This window comes from Armigeres subalbatus, chromosome 3 (genome assembly GCF_024139115.2).
Source record: "Armigeres subalbatus isolate Guangzhou_Male chromosome 3, GZ_Asu_2, whole genome shotgun sequence".
In the NCBI taxonomy this organism is placed as follows: Eukaryota; Metazoa; Arthropoda; class Insecta; order Diptera; family Culicidae; genus Armigeres; species Armigeres subalbatus.
The window spans coordinates 241169340-241192531 of NC_085141.1; the positions used below are offsets into that span (position 1 = coordinate 241169340).

Below are 23192 nucleotides of genomic sequence, written 5' to 3' on the forward strand. Positions count from 1 at the left end.
TTTTCAGTCATTACCTGCAATCGTTTGCACATGTTTACAACTGTCAGATCAGAACTAAAGTAAGCGGAAACCGTTGTTCGTTTTTCAAGCTGAGAGCTATCACGGAGTGCTATACAATTTTGAAAAATGTCTTACAGTGAGTTGTACGAGGCTTACAAACGATGCCATAATACTCTATCTGGGAAAAAATTCAGGCGAACGTCAACGATCTCTGGAGGTTTTTTAAACAGGATACGGTTAACTTCCCGGATAACGTAAGCAGAAAAATCAAAGACCTGAAAACTTCTGCCACCACGAAGAAAATCAGCTTGCTTTCATTCTTTACAAAGGTAATATTTTTTAATCAGCTTTTTTAGTTATGAATCTAGGATCAAAAACCGAAAAGTTCGGAGCATGGCGAATGTTCCAAGAAAGGTCCATCATCGATAGAAGCACTCGAGGTCACCGCCAATGTCACTCAAACGACAGACAAACAAGAAAGCCAACTTATCGGTAAGTTGTACTTAATTACCTCGTTAACTATCAATCTTTAAAACATCTTAAATGTGACAAAAACGTACAGATTTGCAAGGTAGCAGCAGCATCGATGTTAACGATGATGATGCCAGCTTCCCAACACCTGCGCAGGACAAACTGAATCGCGAAATTGTTGTCCTCGAATCTGAATTAAACGCGGCCCTGCTGTCTAGAGACTCAGGGCTTTCCGATAGCTCTGTTCATGATCGTGTCATTAAACTTCGCAAAGGTTTGGAGATGAAAAAAAAGATTTGAAACGAAAACAGTTGAAAGCACGATTGGAGCGGAAATATCGTACTAACCGGAAGACATCTCTTGAAAAAATAGTCAGTAAGGACCCCAAGCTGGCTGCATCGCTAAAAGTAGACATACTAAATACAATTTCAAATGAGCTTTGTTTAAATATTTTGAAATTTTGCTGTTCTAGATTCGTCAACAGACAGGTAGACCACGTTTAGAGAATGATCAACCGGAGCTTTTGTCAGCTATCGTTGAGTTGGCAATGATTGGAAGCGCAGCTGATGAAAGACGGCGATGCGAACAAATCCGAACATGCAAAACACTTGACGAGCTGCATAGTGCTTTGGAAAAACAAGGTTTTTCGTTATCAAGAAGTGCTGCCTATCTTCGCTTGCTGCACCATGATGCACGCAATTCAGAAGGAAAACGGCATATCAAATCTGTTCCAGTGAGACTTTGCAAACCGGAAAATGTACAGCATAAATCCCATCCAGACGGCAAATTTTGCACTGCTATGATTAGGTAACGAATCATACATTTTTATTGAAATGAAATTTGAATTCACTTCTATTTTTATTGTTTTCCAATTTTAGATCAGTAGAGACACTTGCCTCGATTTTAGGCCAAACCCAGGTAGCGATGCTCTCACAGGATGACAAAGCACGTGTTCCGATTGGCATCACCGCGGTTAACAAACAGGCGCCATTTTTGATGAGTGTCGAATATAAAGTTACTTTACCGGATCATGACTGGGTAGTTGCCGCACGTCATAAACTGATTCCTAGTGTATACGCAGGCATAGTTATTTCCAACGATCAGATTAATGGAGATCCCGCTGCTGTTTCTTATTCAGGCCCCACATTCAGTGCCATCCGAAGCGGTAAACATTCCAAGTCAAATGCTGGAACTCATGCTTTTGATTTTGACCTGCTTCTCGGTATGCCAGAGTTTGATGCGATTCTGAAAGGTAGGAGATTTGGTTTTGTAGATAAAAAATCAATCCTTTTGTATATATTTTTTTAGATAACGGTCAAGTGAAGCCTGTTGTTATTCTCTCGGTCGATGGAGGATCGGATGAGAACCCACGCTACCCGAGAGTGATTGAGCACGCAATCCAGCACTTTCGCAAACACAATCTTGACGCTCTGTATATTTTCACGAACGCACCTGGTCGCAGTGCTTACAATCGAGTTGAACGAAGGATGGCTCCGTTAAGCCGTGAGCTTTCAGGAGTAATTCTGCCTAATAAGCATTTTGGAAGTCATCTAGACACTCAATGCAGAACGGTTGATTCAGAATTGGAAATGCAAAACTTCCAGTATGCGGGAGAAGTGTTAGCAGAAATTTGGAACGGCATGGAGATTGATAGTTTTCCTGTCGTCGTGAAATATCTGGAAACAGGGTCCGAAAAGACATGCAGCTCAACAACAATGGCATGGTATGCCTTGCATGTCGGAGAGAGTCAATATTTCCTACAGGTAATGTTTCTCTTTATTTCAAAAGCTTTTCCAATTGTCTGTGATTTTCTTCTTTGTTCACCAGATTGTCAAGTCACTTGTGTGACTCAAGTGTGATGATAAAGATTGCTGTGATATATTGTTCTTTTTAGGTCGTATATGCGTTGAATGTAGAATGTATTTCGCATCGAAATCGAATGTAGCTCGCCACAAAAAAGACGCTCATGGTCAGCGGATTTACAAAAAGGCGCGTCCTTTGCAAATATTGCAAACAAGAGCGGAAGAAGTATCGTGCTGTGTTGATGTCGAAGGCCATATTGATGTACTCTGGTTGGACAAATACACGGTTGAAGGTACAGAAAGCATCTACCAAAATTGTCGACGAACCAGACGTATGTGTAATTGATAATATTCCACAGTGGGCAAGATCACCATGGACTGTATAAGCATTGCAAGTTTTGTACTGGCAATTTATCACATTTTGATTGAATTCGTTTTTGTTTTATTCCTATAATGGATTTATTTGTTTAATTTTCCTTTGAATAAATTTTCTATGTATTAAAAAAGTTAAAAAAAAGGGTTCAATGGGAAAAGTCCACGTGGAATTTCCATGGGGGGGGGGGGGGGATAATAGATTTTCCACGCTTGTCCACGGAGAGGGGGGAGGGGGTCAAAAAGTCGGTTTTTCTGTCCACGTGGTATATGGACGGCCCCTGAGCAGATTTTTATGCAATAATATAATTGTTCACAATTTATCTCTTAAAGTTCCTCAGGCATTCTTATTTGTTGATCTTGATTGGGACGTTTGACGTTTACCCCTTTTCTGTTCCGCAAGTTTTTCAAATTTCTGTGATTTAGTACAATGTCACTTTTGCCGCAGCGTTGTCATTGTGGGCTATATAGTGCAATAGTTCCATGTTCAGAAAACATATTATAAGCTCTTTTTAGTGGAATGTATTGAACCGTCAAAGACGAGTTAAGTAACCTCCATTTAATTCTACCAATTATTTCGATATCTTTGCATAATATATCGAAATGATTGGTGGAATTAAATGGAGGTTACTTAACTCGTCTTACACGGGTTTAGTTCCATGTGTTGGAAGTTTGCCGTTACCGTTCTGCCGCATTGCCGTTCACATTGTGTTAGGGCACTGGCATCACTGAGCTGATCATCTCTTTCATTACTGTTATAATTAGACAGTGTCATTTTTTATTTTTATGTACATTTCATACACTTATACATGTTAGTGCTGTCATCGTACTGATTGATTCACTCCTACTTTATCGGCATCGTAGAAGTAAACAAATCAGTCGCTACGCTGTAGCAGCCCGGTTGTTTATCAAGAGTAGTCCGTTTCTGTAAAGCCAGGGTTCGGTTTCGATTGTTCGATTCTTTTGGATGAATGAATATATACCTGAGGAGAGCATATGTCGCAGTTATTGGTTGACGGTCAAGCGTTTGACGGGCGTTCCCCATAGCCTCATCCGCTATAAACGTTTTCCAGTGACTGTACTAAAGCTGGTGAGAGGGCTGGGTTCAATTTTGTTTTCCTGTTCGGGTGTGCCACTGCGACCAATTATTAGATCTATTGTAGCGTTACCCGTATCCTTAGTGTTTAAGTGCATGTCGAATTACTCCAGTGCTATTGAGAAGCAATGCAGTATAGGTTTCGATACAGTTGTTGTTTTGTTTTCTCAAGACCACCATGACAAGGTCCCGCTGTTTAGACGCTTCATAGAGAGCAATCCCATTGAAGGCGCGCCCCTTCTCGATAGGAAATCAATCCTTTCTTGAGAAAACAAAACAGTAATACTGTTTTTGGCCATGCATCGGAGCCCTAGCTACATCCTTGCCTTGCTTCTAGAATATCACCAGTAAAACTCTTAAAACCCAGGATTTAGCTCTGGCTACTAGACCATTTCAAGCAAGAGAATTTGTTCAGTAATAAGAACTTCCGTGTGTTCCTCTCACTACCATTGTTCACCAGTTCAAGAAGAGTTAGTACGTATTTAAACTCCTAACTCGATTTTTCCAGCAGTCAGTTCAGCCTAGGTTTTTTAACTAATTGCTTGAAAAGTTGTTTCCGCTGCATACAGTTTAGCCTCAAACAAGAGGAATTTGAGTCTTTCAACTGTCTGCAAGGTAACATTAATTATGTTTTATTTATGAGACTGCTGTTGGTAGCGGGGACTAAATACGATGAATCCTTATTTACCACAACTTATTGCCCTAGCTAGAAAAATGGATGAGGCTAGGGCTCTGTTTGGTAGATCTTACACCGCAACACACTAAGCCAAAGTGATCTACCGTGTTACGGGAAAAAATCTTACTATGACATCAAATTGAATACTTTTTCTGCTATCAATTAGAGCAAATTGAAAACTGATTTTGATATTGGTTTTCTATAACGAAATAAGTAATTAGTTCAAAACCCCGGGCAAAGTCTGACAATATAATTAGGGTAATAGAAAACATATTTTGATATTGACTTCGAATACAAATCATAATTTGTTTCCTAATTTCGGTCTCCGTGATTGAACATTCATTTTAATATCAGTTTGCTGATGGTTACTAAATTATATGAATTGATACTAAACTGATTATTTATTTCGTTATAAAAAAAGAACACCAAAATCAATTTGCAGTTTGCTTTCATCGACAACAGAAACATTTTTAAATATTTTCCTGCTGTCGATTTTGTTATTTCAACCGTCGTTTTAAACCATTTCAACCTAAGTAATCAAAATCAGTGATTCAACAACATCAAAACATGTTATCCATTTGATCCCAAGCTGATCTAAAACTGAAATCAAAATAAGTAATCAATCGTGGAGATAAAAAATTGAAACAAATAAGTATTTCAACTTGATGTCGATATAATTTTTTTTTATTTTCGAAAAAAAAATTAAAACTATTTGCGAAGTCTCCGAAATCAGCTTAGATTTTTTTTTATTTTCAAAGGAATTTCTGGATTCTCAGAAGAAATTCTTTAAAGAAATTCCGGAAGTATTCTACGAGCAATGTCCAAAGAAATTCTTGGAAAAAAATATGAATGTCAGAAACTTATTCAGATGTTCCTTTTTGAAATTTCGTTAGAATTCTCTAAAAGGATTGCTAAAATTTTGTTCTAGAATGTTGAAAGAATGGAAATTCTGGAGAAATTACTGGAAAAAGTTACGGGAGAATAAAATTCCCGAAGGTATCCGAAGGAATTCCTTAGAAAAAAATCGAATGAGTTGCTGAAAGAATTTTTGGAATTAGTCATGAAATTTTGTGGAAAAATCCTAGTGATATTCCTCAAAGAATTATTTAAGATATTAACGAAAAAATGTCAAATGATTTGTAGAGAAAATGATTTATCGCTTGACTGATTAACCCCTCCAATTATTGTTCTTATTAATTACGCCAAAAATACTTCATCAGAACTCTGGCACCGCCAGTAAACTTTGTAGGATACGATAGTTCTCCATGGAACCAGTTTTACTAGTAGTCTCATGTATATAAAGCCGCTAAATTTATTTTAAACACAAATCAAAATCAAATTCAAATAATTTGCACAGTCAAATTTGCAAAAGACTAACAACTTGTTTGTTTGTTGGATGCTACTTGTTTAAACTTTTTCTGTCCCTGGCTGTACCACCGATGGTCCGGCCTGATCCAGCAGAGGCCGTATGTGCAATTTCTGCAGTATGTACAGCTTACGGTGGATCCTAAAGGTTAACTCCCTTTTGAACGGTAATGTGATGACCGTGATAACTACGGCAGCTCCGCGTTCCAATCGTGGTATCGAAGTGAATTGTAGCAGCGGGGAATCTTTACTAGTCCAACGCGTTGAGACATCATCAACCAGGTATGCATGAAGTTGGACTTTATGATGGCTTTATGCACCGCTGTACAGTCGATTGCGCAACGGCCGGCATTGGTGCTCTTGAGAAACTGCGCAGGAAGCCACATGACCCGAAAGTTATCACCTACATGGCGTACACTTTAGCTTTCCCCGTTTGTTCTTTCTGTAGAAACGCTGCCAGAATTGATCTTCTGCGCGGATCAGCACCTGATGAAACATTTCACAGATGTCACCGGTGAGACCTATGCGGCGTTCTCGGAACTGAAGTGACTTAACGTGAGGAAGTTTCACAGCAGATCTGGTCCTGTTAAGAGGGTCGTTTTCTCGTTAAAAAAGGCGTACATTCAATCTACACTCGTTTTTCCGTACATTATGACAGCGAAACAGTACTGAGCAGATAGCTGACTGATTCGTGTTGCATTATGATGGATTTAATAGGAGTGGGACCTGTTTTCGTTTCCGGCCACGAGTCTCGACTCACGGTTATCTGAGGCCTCTGCTTTGAATCACTGCTCGTGATGCTGATAAGTGCGACGTTTTCGGAAACACACTGGCAATTCTAAAGTTTCCCTATAAACGTAGTTCCTTCAGGGAAGTGGACATATTTAGCTCATAAAGTTTGATGCGTCGCAAGATGGATTTTACAGTTAGTCAAACATTTTCCCACTTTCCTGAGGAAATCAGGTTCTCAGGGAACTTGAAAATCTGGCCAGTGTGTCCAAAACCTGTTTGAGCTCATTTTTCAAAACGATGAAGTTTGATAGTTAAGGTTCCTAGAAACACTGCTGGACGGGGCAAATGTGGCCAGAAAGTATCAAAACTACATCTGTTGGGTTTTAAATTTGTAATTTTCGCTACAACCCTCACACATGTTCTGCAGCTAATAGAAATTTGTCTATTTCTTGAGAGAACCAGATACACTACCGAACATGTACAAAATTAATCTGTTGAGGTAACATTTTAAAATCAAGAAGTTTGATACGCCCGTCGCGAACCAAATGAAAAGTAATGTAAGATACATTAGAGAACCAGGTTTCCGAAACATCCGGAACCGGGTTCTGAAAACAGACTTTCACTACCAGACATAATTGATTGAACACATTTTGGACCGCACTCGACCCAAGACTCACTAAGTCCGACCGAATGGACACTTGGATAATCGTACGTGATTGCCTTTTTCGTAATAAGATTATTTTTACTAAAAAATCTCGGGATAAGAAAAAGTGCCATGAAATGTTAGCAAAAGTTCTATCAGGTCTACACGGCAGATGACGGTGCGCTGGACACGTTGCTTGATTTTTTTTATATCGTGGAAGAAGCCGTCAGCTTTGCGGTAGTCCATGGCTTCTAGAAGATGAGGATAATTCATTGACTGCAAAATAATAACTAGGAACAGAGCTGTGATAATATTTATCGATCAGCAGTATGAAATTTACATATTTGCACATATGCAATTTTCATTTTCATGTTTTAAGAACCTAAAATAAAAGCTAGGCAGTTCTACATACCTCGCATTTGTCATTAATCGATTCCTCAGCTTAACAAAGGTTCAATATTTTGATACCTGTTTAGCTGCTTTCAATATCAAGGAAAATATTACAATAGTACTACAAATGTTGCCCAGATTACAGATCCGTAGATCCAATTACAACTTATTTGCTTTCATCAAAAATGTATCTCAAGGTGAAACGGAGATAGGAGGAGTTTGAAGCATAGCGACCGTTGAAATGTGATCGTTGCGCTCCTGGATGTTTTTCTATCCCTTGTGGGAAATCTGCGTATTTGTTTATAAAATCATCGAATTATTCGAATTGTTCTACGCGCTTCTCCAATAGATTCAATCATGAATTTTTATGGCATCGTATGTACAGCACAGCCACATGGTTACTTGGGCGTGACTTTATACCAGACAATCTACCAGCAATGTTAATTTTAAGCACGCCACATTATAGTAAAATCCAGAAATGCAATCCATTTACAAGACGAAAGCGCACTATTTTATTTGATTCACGCACTATTCGTAATACATACAGATAGATGTAGAAGTTACGTAACATTGGAACTGTTGTACGTCAACAGTTAAATAATCATCATATGAGTAACATAGTCTTCTAGTGTTGTTCATATTTTTATTATAGGTGCATAGTCCATAAGCGATCATCCTGGAAAGCTTCAGCACATATGTGGCTTCAGTCACATTTCGCAAAACTATTTAATCCAGTTTTCAAATGTTCTTAATTGCATAATTTCATTCATTTCGAAGGCGATAGAATTATTTCACGTTTATTTGAAAGGTCAGCCATGGCGTAATACGCTTGAACTTTTTCATTGGTCACTTTCACTATATTTAAAATGCGGCTATCATGTTTTGCAGCACTTGGTTTTGCACCTTTCCCATTGAATGTCCATATTCAAAAATGTATTCCTTGTTACGGGTACCACATTCACTTTTTCTTTACGAAACGATTCACATATTGTCCAGAATGTCCATTCATCTTCACTTACCACACTGAACGTAAACATTGTTGCACTTCTAAGTAGAAGATCTGACAGATGTCTTCGAGAAAACGAACACAGAATACCAAAATCCGCTGCTACAAACTTTGCCAACCGAGCACTGACCGCGCTAGTCCTGGAGGAGGCTCCGGTGCTCGAGATCTGCACGGAAACACTGCGACGAGATTAATAATGAAAATGCTTCCCCGAGCAAATGCTTTTATATGATCACCTTCTCCGAGTGTGATTCGGCTCCGGCCAAAACCCATCGAGTGCGCGCACGTTAACCCGCTCAAGTGGATTTTTTTTCGGGGATGCTTATCTCATCGCACCAGCAACCGACAGCAGGGCGGATCGGGTCCATGTGCCGGTGACAACAACGACGCGCCGCCGTAGGGGAGAATGGTACGAAACGGATCCATGGGGCAAAATGAACCAACTCATTGAATCGTTTTCAGCATATTTCTGAGCGATTATTATCATTACAATATCTTGTATTTATTATCTAGATGCAGGGCAAAGATGAGAATCATCTTTTGATTATTATCTAAAATCAACAATGTTTGGTTCTCACCCGTAATTTTTTTGTAAAATCACATAAGTCTTATAAACAACCATGCGGCCACCGCTAATTCTTCATGCAAATGTGTTATTTTACACCACCTCTAGTACGCTTTGCCTCAAGTACATTTTTGGAACAAATTTTAAATGTCTTAGAAAGGTTAATAAAACTATTATTTTGATTGGGATATGTAGTTTGATATTTTTTTTTGTCTGTACCTTGAAATGGTTTGGTATTTTGGTTTACATATATTAGTTAAAAAATCAAAAAATCATTTTGGTCCATCCTTCCCTACTGCGGTGGAGGTGCAGTGCAGAAAGGCTTTTTCTCGCTGTTTTGGTTCGTTGGGTTTTGGTATCTTCGCGGCTCTCAGAAGCGAAGGTACACAGGCGCGACCTTTCTTCGGTGGATGCAATGCGAGCAAGATCACGCTGAACGGTGGGTTTGGTTTCGTTGATTGTCATGGGAAACTATTGGTACCTACAATTAGGGTAATAATGTTGTGAGGTATGTATTATGATGCCCACAGAAATGCTAATGTGTAACATGTACTGCGGTGAAATAAGTAGGCATACATATCTATTACAATCCGTATTATTCTGGTTTCATATAATGCCTCTTCTATAATCATACAAGTCCTTAAAGTGCTAGTGAAACAGAAATACGTTGAATTTGACACTGACTGATCTTGAAAGAGATTCAAAGAATAACAAGACCTTTCATTGTTTACATCTTTGCCAAAATATAAAATTTCAACACAAGACTTATCTGGACCCTTTTATTGTATCAGTGATGCCGAAAACTCACATAAGTCTAAAACAACATCCATGGATATATCAATGTGTAGTCAATAGTTGACCTTTCCCGTCAAAAAGTTTATTCACTCAAACGATTTTTTCAACTTTCAACTTTCATAAAGAATCTATATTTTTAACTCCTCTAACCATTTTTTAAAATTATTACACGAAATCGTAAAGTGAGTAAGTTTACCTAATATTGCTTGATTTCAGACCAACATCAGAACAATGTATCCTATTTTTAAAATAGTTGTTAAAATATAAGTTCTTTCGAAAAGTTGACCTAAAATAAATCAAACATCGACTGAGACAAAAAAATGAAGAACAATTTTTAAAGGAAAAGGTCAATTGTATACATCGAGAATCGTAACATATCTCTGTACAGCGCCTTTAATGGCGGACGTATTTCAGCTTTCTTGATAATTCCTCATAATCTGTCTTTTAAATCCATCCTATAAACAAATCTGGCAGCTACAAGCCCACCCCGGTCTGCTATGCACAACATCCTCAAGCATGACGTTGCATTCTCTCGTTGGTTTACATTAGCTCGCCAGATCTGCACAACGCACTGAACCTAGCTAGCGGAATCCATCGACAGCGCAGGTTGCGAATCAAGGTGATCGGTAGTTTTATAACAGGGCAACGTCATCTGTAAAACTCCAATCTCTTTCTTTTCGGCGTGCAAAGGGAACCCCCCGACGATGGTTGGCTTCATGGAATTCCTACGATCTCCCAATGTTTATAGCAAAACTTGTGTGAAAACGAAATTGATCCTCTCGCGTTAGCCAGCAAACCTACATTTGATCGATGACCGGTTTTATTTTTTTGACGATCCATTTATCATTCGGCGAAACAGTGAATTGAGCCACAGGATGCCTTCAAGGGTCCTTGGTGTGACATAATCATCACCGCGCTGTTTCGCTTCGGACCAGTCGATACAGTTCAGTAAACTGAACTCATGAATCAATAAGGATGATAAAGTAAGTGGCAGTCATCTACAAGGTCAACTCCAATTCAAACGACAGATATCTTATTTTTCTGTAAAATATATGTAACATACCATTACCTTGGAACTCCGGTATTTTAATGTGTTCTGTTCTAATTTGAGCCCCGTTTGTTTGCACGTCGTTGCGATTGCAAGTTCAAAAATCCTTAGGCCCGCTTGGGATGGAGAAGAGACAAATGGAGTATCATGAAACGGGATGCAAAATACCAAAAAGGGTCTTCACAAGCTTAAACTGATAATAACACCCGGGTATTTGAATGGAATACCTTTCAAATTGGCGGGGGTTCACGGTAATCAATATTTTAACTCCTAATTATCCTTTAATCTGATGTTTGATTGATTGACTTTAATTCTGCCATACCGTAAAACAGATGTGATTCAAACTTGAATGACAAATTAGTCTTTCTTATCTTCGTCTAAGAAAATGGTGCTACATATAGGGTATATGCTCCTATCTCCATCTTAGCCCCCATGTTCATCTCATCCTACGTTTGCTGAGCTTCATTGGAATAAGACACACAATATTCGAATTTTTTATTTAAAAAACTATTATAGTACATTCTCTTAGCGTTTGCTAAGAATTTGGTAGCTAGAATTTGATGAAAAATTTCATTCGATTCATAGGCTTCATTTGCTCATCCTTACATACTGCTCGTTCACTATATCGGCACGAACATTTCAAAAGAAAGCAGCGAATCCTCCTTTTTCTTAAATGGCGTTGGATTACGTGGGTGGGCACAAATTAGCACATCAGCGGCGGCACGTGAGAAGCGCTTGTTTACAAGAACAGTTTCGTCCTTTTGAAATGTGGTACTGATACATGCAACATATAACACTGCCCACTCGAAACGCGACCCGACGACGGAAAGATGCGTTTTATGCACAGCTGGATCAGACATACGATGGATGCCCAGCCCACCCTAGTGAGGCAATAAAAATGATTTTCGTATTTCAAAAAACGACATTGCTCGCAAGTTTCATTACCTCAAAAGTATGCCCCATGCAAAATTTGTGCTCAATTAGGAGTGCCTAAAATTCATCAAAGTTTTGAAATTTTTACCCACACAGTTAAAAATTCTGGAAATTACACGCCATGGAAACGCTTGGTTTTGTGTTCAATAGCCTCTAATTTTACATCCAACTTTTTCTTGTATGCAATATTGAATACAAGCTCCATAGTAACGACGACCTGTAATTTTAAAAAGTGAGGGAAAATTGAGTCGAATCGAACGGAGCCTTTTTGTTACATCATATATGCTGTAACATTTTTATACTGTGCATGAAAATTTTCCCAAAGTCGAAAATCATTTTTTTGATGCCAAATGACTTAAAAATGCATGAAACGTCGAGATCTAATGTTATTTAAATTTTTTTAATCGATTTTTTCTCTTAGAACATTTTTGGGACATTGAATTTTTTTCAGATGATGAAAATTGTTTTCATCGAATTTTAACACCGGACGATACATAAATGTTTTCGTAGCCAAAAATATTCCCCTTTGCAAAATTCGAGCTAAATCGGACATGATTTAGGGGTGCTCAAAATTAATCAAAACTTTTTTTTCCTCGCAAGGGGCAAATAATTTTCTTGTTTTTTGATGCCAAAGGACTCAGAATGCATGAAACTTTGGGAATTATTTATTTGAAAAAATCGACTGTTTTGGGTCTTCGAAAAAAATTCTTATGGCGAAAACAATTTTTATCGAATTTAAAACCAGGACGTTACGCAAACATTTCCTAAGCCCTAAAATATGCTCCTATGCACAATTTGACCTTCATCGGATATGATTAAGGGTTGCTCAAAGTCTTGTCTGATCTCAAAAGTTTTCAAAGTTACAAAAAATTCAAAACTTTGATAGCATGATTTTGACCTAAATAATGTCCGATGGAGCTCAAATTATGCACAGAGGCATATTTTAGGGTTTAGGAAATGCTTGCGTAACGTCCTGGTTTTAAATTCGATAAAAATTGTCTTCGCCATAAGAAATTTTTTCGAAGCTAAAAAACAGTCGATTTTTCCAAAAAAAAACAATTATTAAAGTTTCATGCATTTTGAATCCTTTGGCATCAAAAAGCTAAACAAATAATCCCTCTTGAAAATTGACCACGCCGCCGAATATTTTTTACCTGGAGGAACTTCTGTAGGCATTCCTAGAGAAACTTCCGGAAGAATTCCTGGAGGAACTTCCGGAGGAATTTATGGAGGAACTTCCGGAGGAATTCCTGGAGGAACTCGCGGAGGAATTCCCGGAGGAACTTCCGGAGGGATTCCCGGAGGAACTTCCGGAGGAATTCCTGCAGGAACTTTCTGGAGGAATTCCTGGAGGAACTTCTGGAGGAACTTCCTGGAGGAGGAACTTCCTGGACGAATTCCTGGAGGAACTTTCTGGAGGAATTCCTGGAGGAACTTCCTAGAGGAACTTCCTGGACGAACTTCTTGGAGGAATTCCTGGAGGAACTTCCGGAGGAATTCCTGGAGGAACTTCCGGAGGAATTCCTGGAGGAACTTCCGGAGGAATTCCTGGAGGAACTTCCGGAGGAATTCCTGGAGGAACTTCCGGAGGAATTCCTGGAGGAAATTCCGGAGGAATTCCTGGAGGAAATTCCGGAGGAATTCCTGGAGGAAATTCCGGAGGAATTCCTGGAGGAAATTCCGGAGGAATTCCTGGAGGAACTTCCGGAGGAATTCCTGGAGGAACTTCCGGAGGAATTCCTGGAGGAACTTCCGGAGGAATTCCTGGAGGAACTTCCGGAGGAATTCCTGGAGGAAGGAATTCCTGGAGGAACTTCCGGAGGAATTCCTGGAGGAACTTCCGGAGGAATTCCTGGAGGAACTTCCGGAGGAATTCCTGGAGGAACTTCCGGAGGAATTCCTGGAGGAACTTCCGGAGGAATTCCTGGAGGAACTTCCGGAGGAATTCCTGGAGGAACTTCCGGAGGAATTCCTGGAGGAACTTCCGGAGGAATTCCTGGAGGAACTTCGGAGGAATTCCTGGAGGAACTTCCGGAGGAATTCCTGGAGGAACTTCCGGAGGAATTCCTGGAGGAACTTCCGGAGGAATTCCTGGAGGAACTTCCGGAGGAATTCCTGGAGGAACTTCCGGAGGAATTCCTGGAGGAACTTCCGGAGGAATTCCTGGAGGAACTTCCGGAGGAATTCCTGGAGGAACTTCCGGAGGAATTCCTGGAGGAACTTCCGGAGGAATTCCTGGAGGAACTTCCGGAGGAATTCCTGGAGGAACTTCCGGAGGAATTCCTGGAGGAACTTCCGGAGGAATTCCTGGAGGAACTTCCGGAGGAATTCCTGGAGGAACTTCGGAGGAATTCCTGGAGGAACTTCCGGAGGAATTCCTGGAGGAACTTCCGGAGGAATTCCTGGAGGAACTTCCGGAGGAATTCCTGGAGGAACTTCCGGAGGAATTCCTGGAGGAACTTCCGGAGGAATTCCTGGAGGAACTTCCGGAGGAATTCCTGGAGGAACTTCAGGAGGAATTCCTGGAGGAACTTCCGGAGGAATTCCTGGAGGAACTTCCGGAGGAATTCCTGGAGGAACTTCCGGAGGAATTCCTGGAGGAACTTCCGGAGGAATTCCTGGAGGAACTTCCGGAGGAATTCCTGGAGGAACTTCCGGAGGAATTCCTGGAGGAACTTCCGGAGGAATTCCTGGAGGAACTTCCGGAGGAATTCCTGGAGGAACTTCCGGAGGAATTCCTGGAGGAACTTCCGGAGGAATTCCTGGAGGAACTTCCGGAGGAATTCCTGGAGGAACTTCAGGAGGAATTCCTGGAGGAACTTCCGGAGGAATTCCTGGAGGAACTTCCGGAGGAATTCCTGGAGGAACTTCCGGAGGAATTCCTGGAGGAACTTCCGGAGGAATTCCTGGAGGAACTTCTGGAGGAATTCCTGGAGGAACTTCCGGAGGAATTCCTGGAGGAACTTCCGGAGGAATTCCTGGAGGAACTTCCGGAGGAACTTCCGGAGGAATTCCTGGAGGAACTTCCGGAGGAATTCCTGGAGGAACTTCCGGAGGAATTCCTGGAGGAACTTCCGGAGGAATTCCTGGAGGAACTTCCGGAGGAATTCCTGGAGGAACTTCCGGAGGAATTCCTGGAGGAACTTCCGGAGGAATTCCTGGAGGAACTTCCGGAGGAATTCCTGGAGGAACTTCGGAGGAATTCCTGGAGGAACTTCCGGAGGAATTCCTGGAGGAACTTCCGGAGGAATTCCTGGAGGAACTTCGGAGGAATTCCTGGAGGAACTTCCGGAGGAATTCCTGGAGGAACTTCCGGAGGAATTCCTGGAGGAACTTCCGGAGGAATTCCTGGAGGAACTTCCGGAGGAATTCCTGGAGGAACTTCCGGAGGAATTCCTGGAGGAACTTCCGGAGGAATTCCTGGAGGAACTTCGGAAAGAATTCCTGGAGGAACTTCCGGAGGAATTCCTGGAGGAACTTCCGGAGGAATTCCTGGAGGAACTTCCGGAGGAATTCCTGGAGGAACTTCCGGAGGAATTCCTGGAGGAACTTCCGGAGGAATTCCTGGAGGAACTTCCGGAGGAATTCCTGGAGGAACTTCCGGAGGAATTCCTGGAGGAACTTCGGAGGAATTCCTGGAGGAACTTCCGGAGGAATACCTGGAGGAACTTCCGGAGGAATTCCTGGAGGAACTTCGGAGGAATTCCTGGAGGAACTTCCGGAGGAATTCCTGGAGGAACTTCCGGAGGAATTCCTGGAGGAACTTCCGGAGGAATTCCTGGAGGAACTTCCGGAGGAATTCCTGGAGGAACTTCCGGAGGAATTCCTGGAGGAACTTCGGAGGAATTCCTGGAGGAACTTCCGGAGGAATTCCTGGAGGAACTTCCGGAGGAATTCCTGGAGGAACTTCCGGAGGAATTCCTGGAGGAACTTCCGGAGGAATTCCTGGAGGAACTTCCGGAGGAATTCCTGGAGGAACTTCCGGAGGAATTCCTGGAGGAACTTCCGGAGGAATTCCTGGAGGAACTTCCGGAGGAATTCCTGGAGGAACTTCGGAGGAATTCCTGGAGGAACTTCCGGAGGAATTCCTGGAGGAACTTCCGGAGGAATTCCTGGAGGAACTTCCGGAGGAATTCCTGGAGGAACTTCCGGAGGAATTCCTGGAGGAACTTCCGGAGGAATTCCTGGAGGAACTTCCGGAGGAATTCCTGGAGGAACTTCCGGAGGAATTCCTGGAGGAACTTCCGGAGGAATTCCTGGAGGAACTGCCGGAGGAATTCCTGGAGGAACTTCCGGAGGAATTCCTGGAGGAACTTCCGGAGGAATTCCTGGAGGAACTTCGGAGGAATTCCTGGAGGAACTTCCGGAGGAATTCCTGGAGGAACTTCCGGAGGAATTCCTGGAGGAACTTCCGGAGGAATTCATGGGGGAACTTCCGAAGGATTTCTTGGAGGAGCTTCCGGAGGGATTCCTGGAGGAACTTCCGGAGGAATTCTTGGAGGAACTTCCGGAGGATTTTATAGAAGAACTTCCGGAGGAATTTTTGGAGGAACTTCTGGAGGAATTCCTGGAGGAACTTCCAGAGAAATTTCTGGAGGAACTTCCGGAGGAATTTCTGGAGGAACTTTTATTTGGCTTATTCGTTTTATTTGTCTTATTTATTTTCAATTGTTTATCTCATCCCATTCCTAAATTTGATTTCAGTTCATATATTTGGTATCCTCGTGTTCACAAATAGGAATACGCTTTTTCTAGTGTCACGCTAGATATAAAGTTTGCAGAGTTTCTATCGCTCTCATCGGTTCTTTCCTGCCGTGCGCCACAAGAAAATATGCTGTTGGCTGCTCTCCCGAAATGGTAACTTTTGTATGGAATTTAAAAAACTTGGTTGAAGTAAAAAGAGCTTCCTACAAAATTTATGGCGGTGACATATACTTTTCATCACATCAAAATGATCGTTGGAAAAATTCAAAACTTTTGTCAGTTGGGTTTTGCGAAATTCGGTTCCTTTGTGCCTCAAATCATCGAAGAGAGGTACTGAGAAACGAAAATTTCAGTTGTACAATAGTTCAGTATTTAGAGCTTAATTCAAATTTGGGAAATAGTAGGTACATGAAATTTTGTAGGAACATTCCTTGGTACATTTCAAAGAGATTGTCAGTTGGCATAAGAAAAATTCGTTCCCAATTCCGAGTTATAGACATTTTAGTACGAAAATAGCGCTCTACCGCGAGAGAGCTTCCCTCAGACCTTAATATAAAGTATGGTTTAAGCTTAAATTGGTGTCGAAATTCCGCGAAATTCCGTTAAATTTCGTTAGAAGCTAGTTTTTTCTAGCGAAATTTTTGTAATTTTGCGAAACGAAACGAAATCAAGAAATCAGATTTCGCCATGCTCAAATTCCGCGAAATTCCGCGGAATTTCGTTTCGAACCACCTGAAACGAAAATTTTCGAAATACCGCATATGCTTACGATTGTGTCGTATGCGGCAATAAAACTGATGCATAGATGCATAGATGATGCGTAGTATTTTGTAGCGTGTTGTAGTATGTGGCGGTTGACGAACGCCCGCTCCTTTGTGGCGCATTTGTTCATGTATTCTGCATGGAACTTCCTGTAGTACTCTCTTGCAATTGGTGCTAGATGCGGCATACAATTTGGGAGAGTCTTCTGAAGGCGGATTTGGTACTATCATATTTCATTGCACCACGTTGTAATCTTTACAGATACGGCACGTCGGGTAGAGTCAAGTACGAGACACTGAAGACGGCATTACAGTTCAGGTTGAAATACAGTTCAGGTCGAAATACGAGAAGGAGGCCCTACTTCGACTGTTAATTCGAAAATTTCAACAAAAATACTTCAGCACATGATGTGTGTATATTAGAGTGGAATAAACTGTCAACAGTTATCAGTATTATATGTACGTCCACCGTCTATTTCAAAGCTGTTGCAAACCCACCCAAGTGAAACTGTGATCGGATAGTTATGACCCAATTATCATAAAAACCGCAATTTCTATCCGGCGCTGTGGTCATCATAAATGACACAATCTCTGCTTTTGTTCACTCCTTTCGCGCGAAAGACATCTCACAGTATAGTAGCGTTCGGACCCGGGTGATGTACCAGAAATATCCACCAACGGGAACGGGCGACCAGATGCTATTCGGGCAGGTAATCATATGGTCATACGCACTGCTGTCGCTCATTACGTTTTCGATGGTCGAGTCAACGCTCCGGTTGGCGGTGCAGGTGTTACATAAAGCAACCTTGTGGGTCTCCGATCGACCATGGCAGCGGAGACAGATCGCTGTACCTACTGGATGAAAACGAAACGCCGCACTTAAGCACTTTCTTTCATACGCATTGTTCGCTTACGCGAGGACAAGTTTAACCGAGTATGTATGGGGCAGAATCCAAATCCCTTTCAGTGGGACACGGCGGCTTAATCTCTTGTGTTGGTCCTACAGAGTTTATCGCCTATCCAAAATATCGTAATTGAGGCCACCACAGTGGGTCTGTCTGCCTGAAGCAGTGCGGCGGGACTTTTTTCTCCATCTTTCTGCATGCAGTCGTCTCGGTTTGTGTGTTGATCGGTGCTCTATTTATCCCTTCACTTTAGGTTAGTATGTACGATCATTTCGCTGTTGTTGCATAATGATTTATGTCGGATTCGCGTGTGAGGAAGAAGAGAAAGGGGAGGGTCTCACCGGCATGTCACATATCATATTACGATGCATTTTAGGTTATCTGTTGCTGAATGTGGAGATTTGGCGTGATCTTTACTTTATTACAGTATTCGTTTTTAGGTGGCTCATAGAAATATTTTGCAAATGTTATGTAGTTAGAAGTTTTATTTTATTAGAACGTTATGTACGGATCATGTTCTTTCTATTTTTGTAACTTTTTGGATTCATTGTGTACAGTAGTGAGTTTCCAGCATATGTGTTTGCTGCTCTTGTACACTAAGTGTACGTAAAGGGCCATTCATAAACTACGTAATTATATATGGATTTGAAATGGAATTTGAAAAAAGTTAAAAAAAACAGATTTGGGGAAGGTGTCTTTGGCGCTCAAATTTCGTGTTTTGCCTTTTTCGTACAACAAAGTTGTACTAAAAGGCAATCATTTCACAAAAAACGAGCTTTTTATAGCAGTCTAGGAAACCCATGATGCTGTATACCAATCGAATCAGCTCGTCGAGCTGAACAAATGTCTGTCTGTTCGTGTGTATGTGTCTGTGCATGAACACGTTTTCATACATGTAGTAGTGTTTCAAGGAGGGGCATTTTGGAAGCCAGCTGCTGCAAAAGAGGTGTCAAAAGAGGGAGAACTGAATTGACCATGTTTTTCACATAGTCAAAAGCGTTGAAGATGTTAACGATGAAATCCACGATGCCAGCGAACGTAAACATTGGAGCACCTTGAGATTGCTCGCGATGCTCAGCAGCTGACAGAAAAATCGAGCATCAGGGATTTTAGATGTCCCTGGAAGGGGCGGAAAGTCCTGTTCTTCCTGGAGAAAGACTTTAGGAGCTGAACGTTTGGGAACACTCCCACCTGCCTTAGATTTTGCCATGTTGGCTTGGGGAACAGTGCGATGCAATTTTCGAAGTTTTTTCGAGGGTCTCTGGTTCTGCTTTCTTCGTTTCCTCGATGATGCTTTGAAAACAAAGGACACCCCTTCACCAACTTCAGAGTCAGAAAATTGATCGTCAACAGGTAGAGTTGAATAGATGTTATCTGCTTCAACAGTTCAAGCGGCCTTTTTCAGCATCTCAGCGTAGCTTCGTCGAGAACGCTGTTGTAAAGACTGCTTCTGGTATTCTCGCCGCTGTATATGCGTGGGGCAAGCGATGAGAGCATCCGGAGGGCCTTCGTTGCAATAAACGCATTTCGGCGCTGTCTTGCATGCGCCCTCCACATGTTTCTCCCCGCACGATGCACAGCGAGGTTTATTGCAACAGTACTGAGCGGTCCAGTTGTTTGCAATTATTGCAGTTCATCACTCTCGGCACATACAGCCGAACAGGCAATCGAAGTTTGCCAATCACCACAAAGTCAGGCAAAGCAGAGCCGGAAAAGGTCACGCAAAAGGAGTCAAAAGGCAAGTAGGCCTTTTTCTCTCCCTCCTGCGACACCGATTGCATTTGCCGGCAATCCAGTATCGGACTAGGGGGGAGAGAATGGTTTTGAATTGGCCGGAATCAAGAAGAATATCTTCGGTGGTCATACTCCCTTCGGTGACCACCCCCGGGATCTCAATCGCCTGACGCGGCAAATACACTCTGTACGCAAGCGTAAACAGCTGACAGAAAACAATCTCGTTAGCCTGCTTTCGGTCACCAACTGTGACCCTCAACTTATTGGAATCGACCATGACGATTGTGGTCACTGACGAGAAGCGCTTCTCAAGATCCTTACCGATCTGATTAACGTTCAATCGTTTTCCTTTGAGTCGAAAGAAAACAAAGTATGGCCCCATGAGAAGTAGAAGGTGAAGTGAAAACATGTGTGCGTTGCTGTATTTATCAAGATCGATTGGCAAGACCGAAAGGACCACCACCGTCAGTAAAACCGAAATAACTGAGCGGGCGGAGGGTGGCGGAACCTAATTTCTACAGGATTGGATTCTTTACAAAAAACTCAAAGGTGCAGCCCAATCGGGTTGTACGCAAAGGTGACGTAGGACTACGTAGCTATTCGAAATTGATGGTATTTGCCATAATAATTTGTTGTTTTATTAACATTGAGCAAACTGATAGCGCGGCGGAGGGAGATGATGCAATTAATTTTAATGGATGGAATCACTAACAGCAACCAAGCTACCACGCCAAACCCGATGTCACCGAAACATTTTCTTAATTGACTCATTCTTTTCATAAAATGTTGGTCCTGAGAAGAACAAATTTTTCATTTCCCAATTTTCCAACTAACTGACACCACAATTTGTAATCAATTTTCAGCATCGGAACTGGCGGTGCGGGATCGCCACAGTGCTATTTTATGGTCAACCCTCTCTTCATATGAAATGAGGTTGAGGTTGAATGCAGCAACACATCGAGCACCACCACCAATGCGATGGATTTCTTTTGAAAATGTTATAAGCGCCTCCGTGATGCTGTGTCCGCTCCGCTGCGATCGCTTTGATGCGTCTGCTCTGCGTGAAACCTTGTTCAAACTGAGGATTAGATCCAAACCCGCAAGTGATTGATTTTTGATGTCTGTGCTAGTGATGCATGTACGTGATTGGTTGATTGATCTATTTTTAAACTGTTTATCAATTATCGATAATAAATAGTTAAAAACCAGTATTTTCGAATAAATACAAAGAAGCGTTGACTCAACCTTGATCGAATGGTCCAAAAAAATTGAAAACCCATCGAGAAACGGCTTAGATATTAAAGTTTAAAGTTTATCATATTTTCGTGACGGTCCCCGTTTCTGGCAATCGTGAAGTGTACCCCAATATAGAAAACACAGACGTAGTCCTACGTCAAAAAAATGAGGCTACAGTGTGAAATACATTGATGGGTACCGATGGGTACCTTTTTGAATTTCTCAATGAAGACAGCAAGAAGATAACACAATCATAATTTTATACATAATAAAGACCAAGCATTTTCTGCGCGATCAAAAATAATTTACGAACGTATAAGCATGGCTTTATTAGTTGTAGGACTACGCTTTGTAATGGTGCTAACTATAAAAGGTTTGGGCGATGTACACGTTGTGGCCAACATATTAAAGCAGTTAGATAAATGTCACAAGAGACAGAATGAAAAACTGACAACATGCTCGACTTGTATTGGCTGTAAAGGTAAGACCCATCGGATTAAAATGACTCAAAACTGTGTTTACATCATCGTCAAGTATTCTACTAACAACCCGTGACCCAAGTTATCAATTTGGATCACTTTGAAGAAGCGGCTTTTGACCGTCTGTTTGAAGATTAGTCCTACTGTGCGTCGTCAGCTGCACAATACCACAGTACGCACCGGTTCAAAGCACGTGGCACGAACAGGACCAACCACTCGAGGCGTATGTTTTCAAGGAAACACGGGAAAACCTGTTTTACGGGTACTTAGTAGCGTCGCTAGTAAGCCCCGCTTCTAAGTCCAGCTAAAGGTCCAAACTTTCACCAGAAAAACCGACCTGACTCGAGGAAAAAAACCGGAATAGGACCCACAGGTACAAGACCGACGTCTGTCTCGCACGGTAGCTCGACAAAGAATGACAAATGAAAATTAAAATGGCATAAAAGCAAAAGAATGGTTGAGTAATACTCGACGTTTTGCCTCATTTTTTATAATTTCGACCTCTCATCCCATTTCTTTTTTTAGTTTACATCTAAACAGATAACACTGAATCAACAATTTGACGCTACAATACACGGTTCGAGGCCGCATCTCTCCATCTTCGGATACGCCCCACGCTCGCCAAGTCGTTTTGCACCTGGTCTGCCCATCTCGCTCGCTGCGCTCCACGCCGTCTCGTACCTGCCGGATCGGAAGCGAACATCATCTTTGCAGGGTTGCTGTCCGGCATTCTTGCAACATGTCCTGCCCATCGTATCCTTCTGGCTTTAGCTACCTTACGGATACTGGGTTCGCCGTATAGTTGGGCGAGCTCGTGGTTCATTCTTCGCCGCCACACGCCGTCTTCTTGCACACCGCCAAAGATGGTCCGGTTCCGCCCACAAGCATGTACTTTGTCTTTGACGCATTCACCACCAGTCCAACTTTTGTTACTTCACGTTTCAGGCGAGTGTACAGTTCTGCCACCTTTGCAAATGTTCGGCCGACAATGTCCATGTCATCCGCGAAGCAAATAAATTGACTGGATCTGTTGAAAATCGTACCTCGGCTGTTACACCCGGCTCTCCGCATGACACCTTCTAGCGCAATGTTGAACAACAGGCACGAAAGTCCATCACCTTGTCTTAGTCCCCGGCACGATTCGAACGAACTGGAGTGTTCGCTCGAAATCTTCACATAGTTTTGCACACCATCCACCGTTGCTTTGATCAGTCTGGCAAGCCTCCAAGGGAAGCTGTTCTCGTCCATAATTTTCCATAGCTCTACGCGGTCTATACTGTCGTATGCCGCCTTGAAATCAACGAACAGATGGTGCGTTGGGACCTGGTATTCACGGCATTTTTGAAGGATTTGCCGTACAGTAAAGATTTGGTCCGTTGTCGAGCGGCCGTCAACGAAGCCGGCTTGATAACTTCCCACGAACTCATTCACTAATGGTGACAGACGACGGAAGATGATCTGGGATATCACTTTGTAGGC

The 23192-nt window shown here is 41.9% G+C and overlaps 1 protein-coding gene across 1 annotated transcript in view; it reads right to left on the bottom strand.

Annotated features, from left to right (window-relative positions):
* The window catches only part of LOC134221285 (pro-resilin-like), a 29034-nt gene extending 20282 nt beyond the window's left edge, over window positions 1–8752 (bottom strand). The window contains exon 1 of the mRNA XM_062700489.1: window positions 8567–8752. Coding sequence (XP_062556473.1) covers window positions 8567–8584 — 18 coding nt within the window. The 5' untranslated portion in view covers window positions 8585–8752. The remainder of the gene's footprint in view (window positions 1–8566) is intronic.
* Window positions 8753–23192: the final 14440 nt, after the last annotated feature.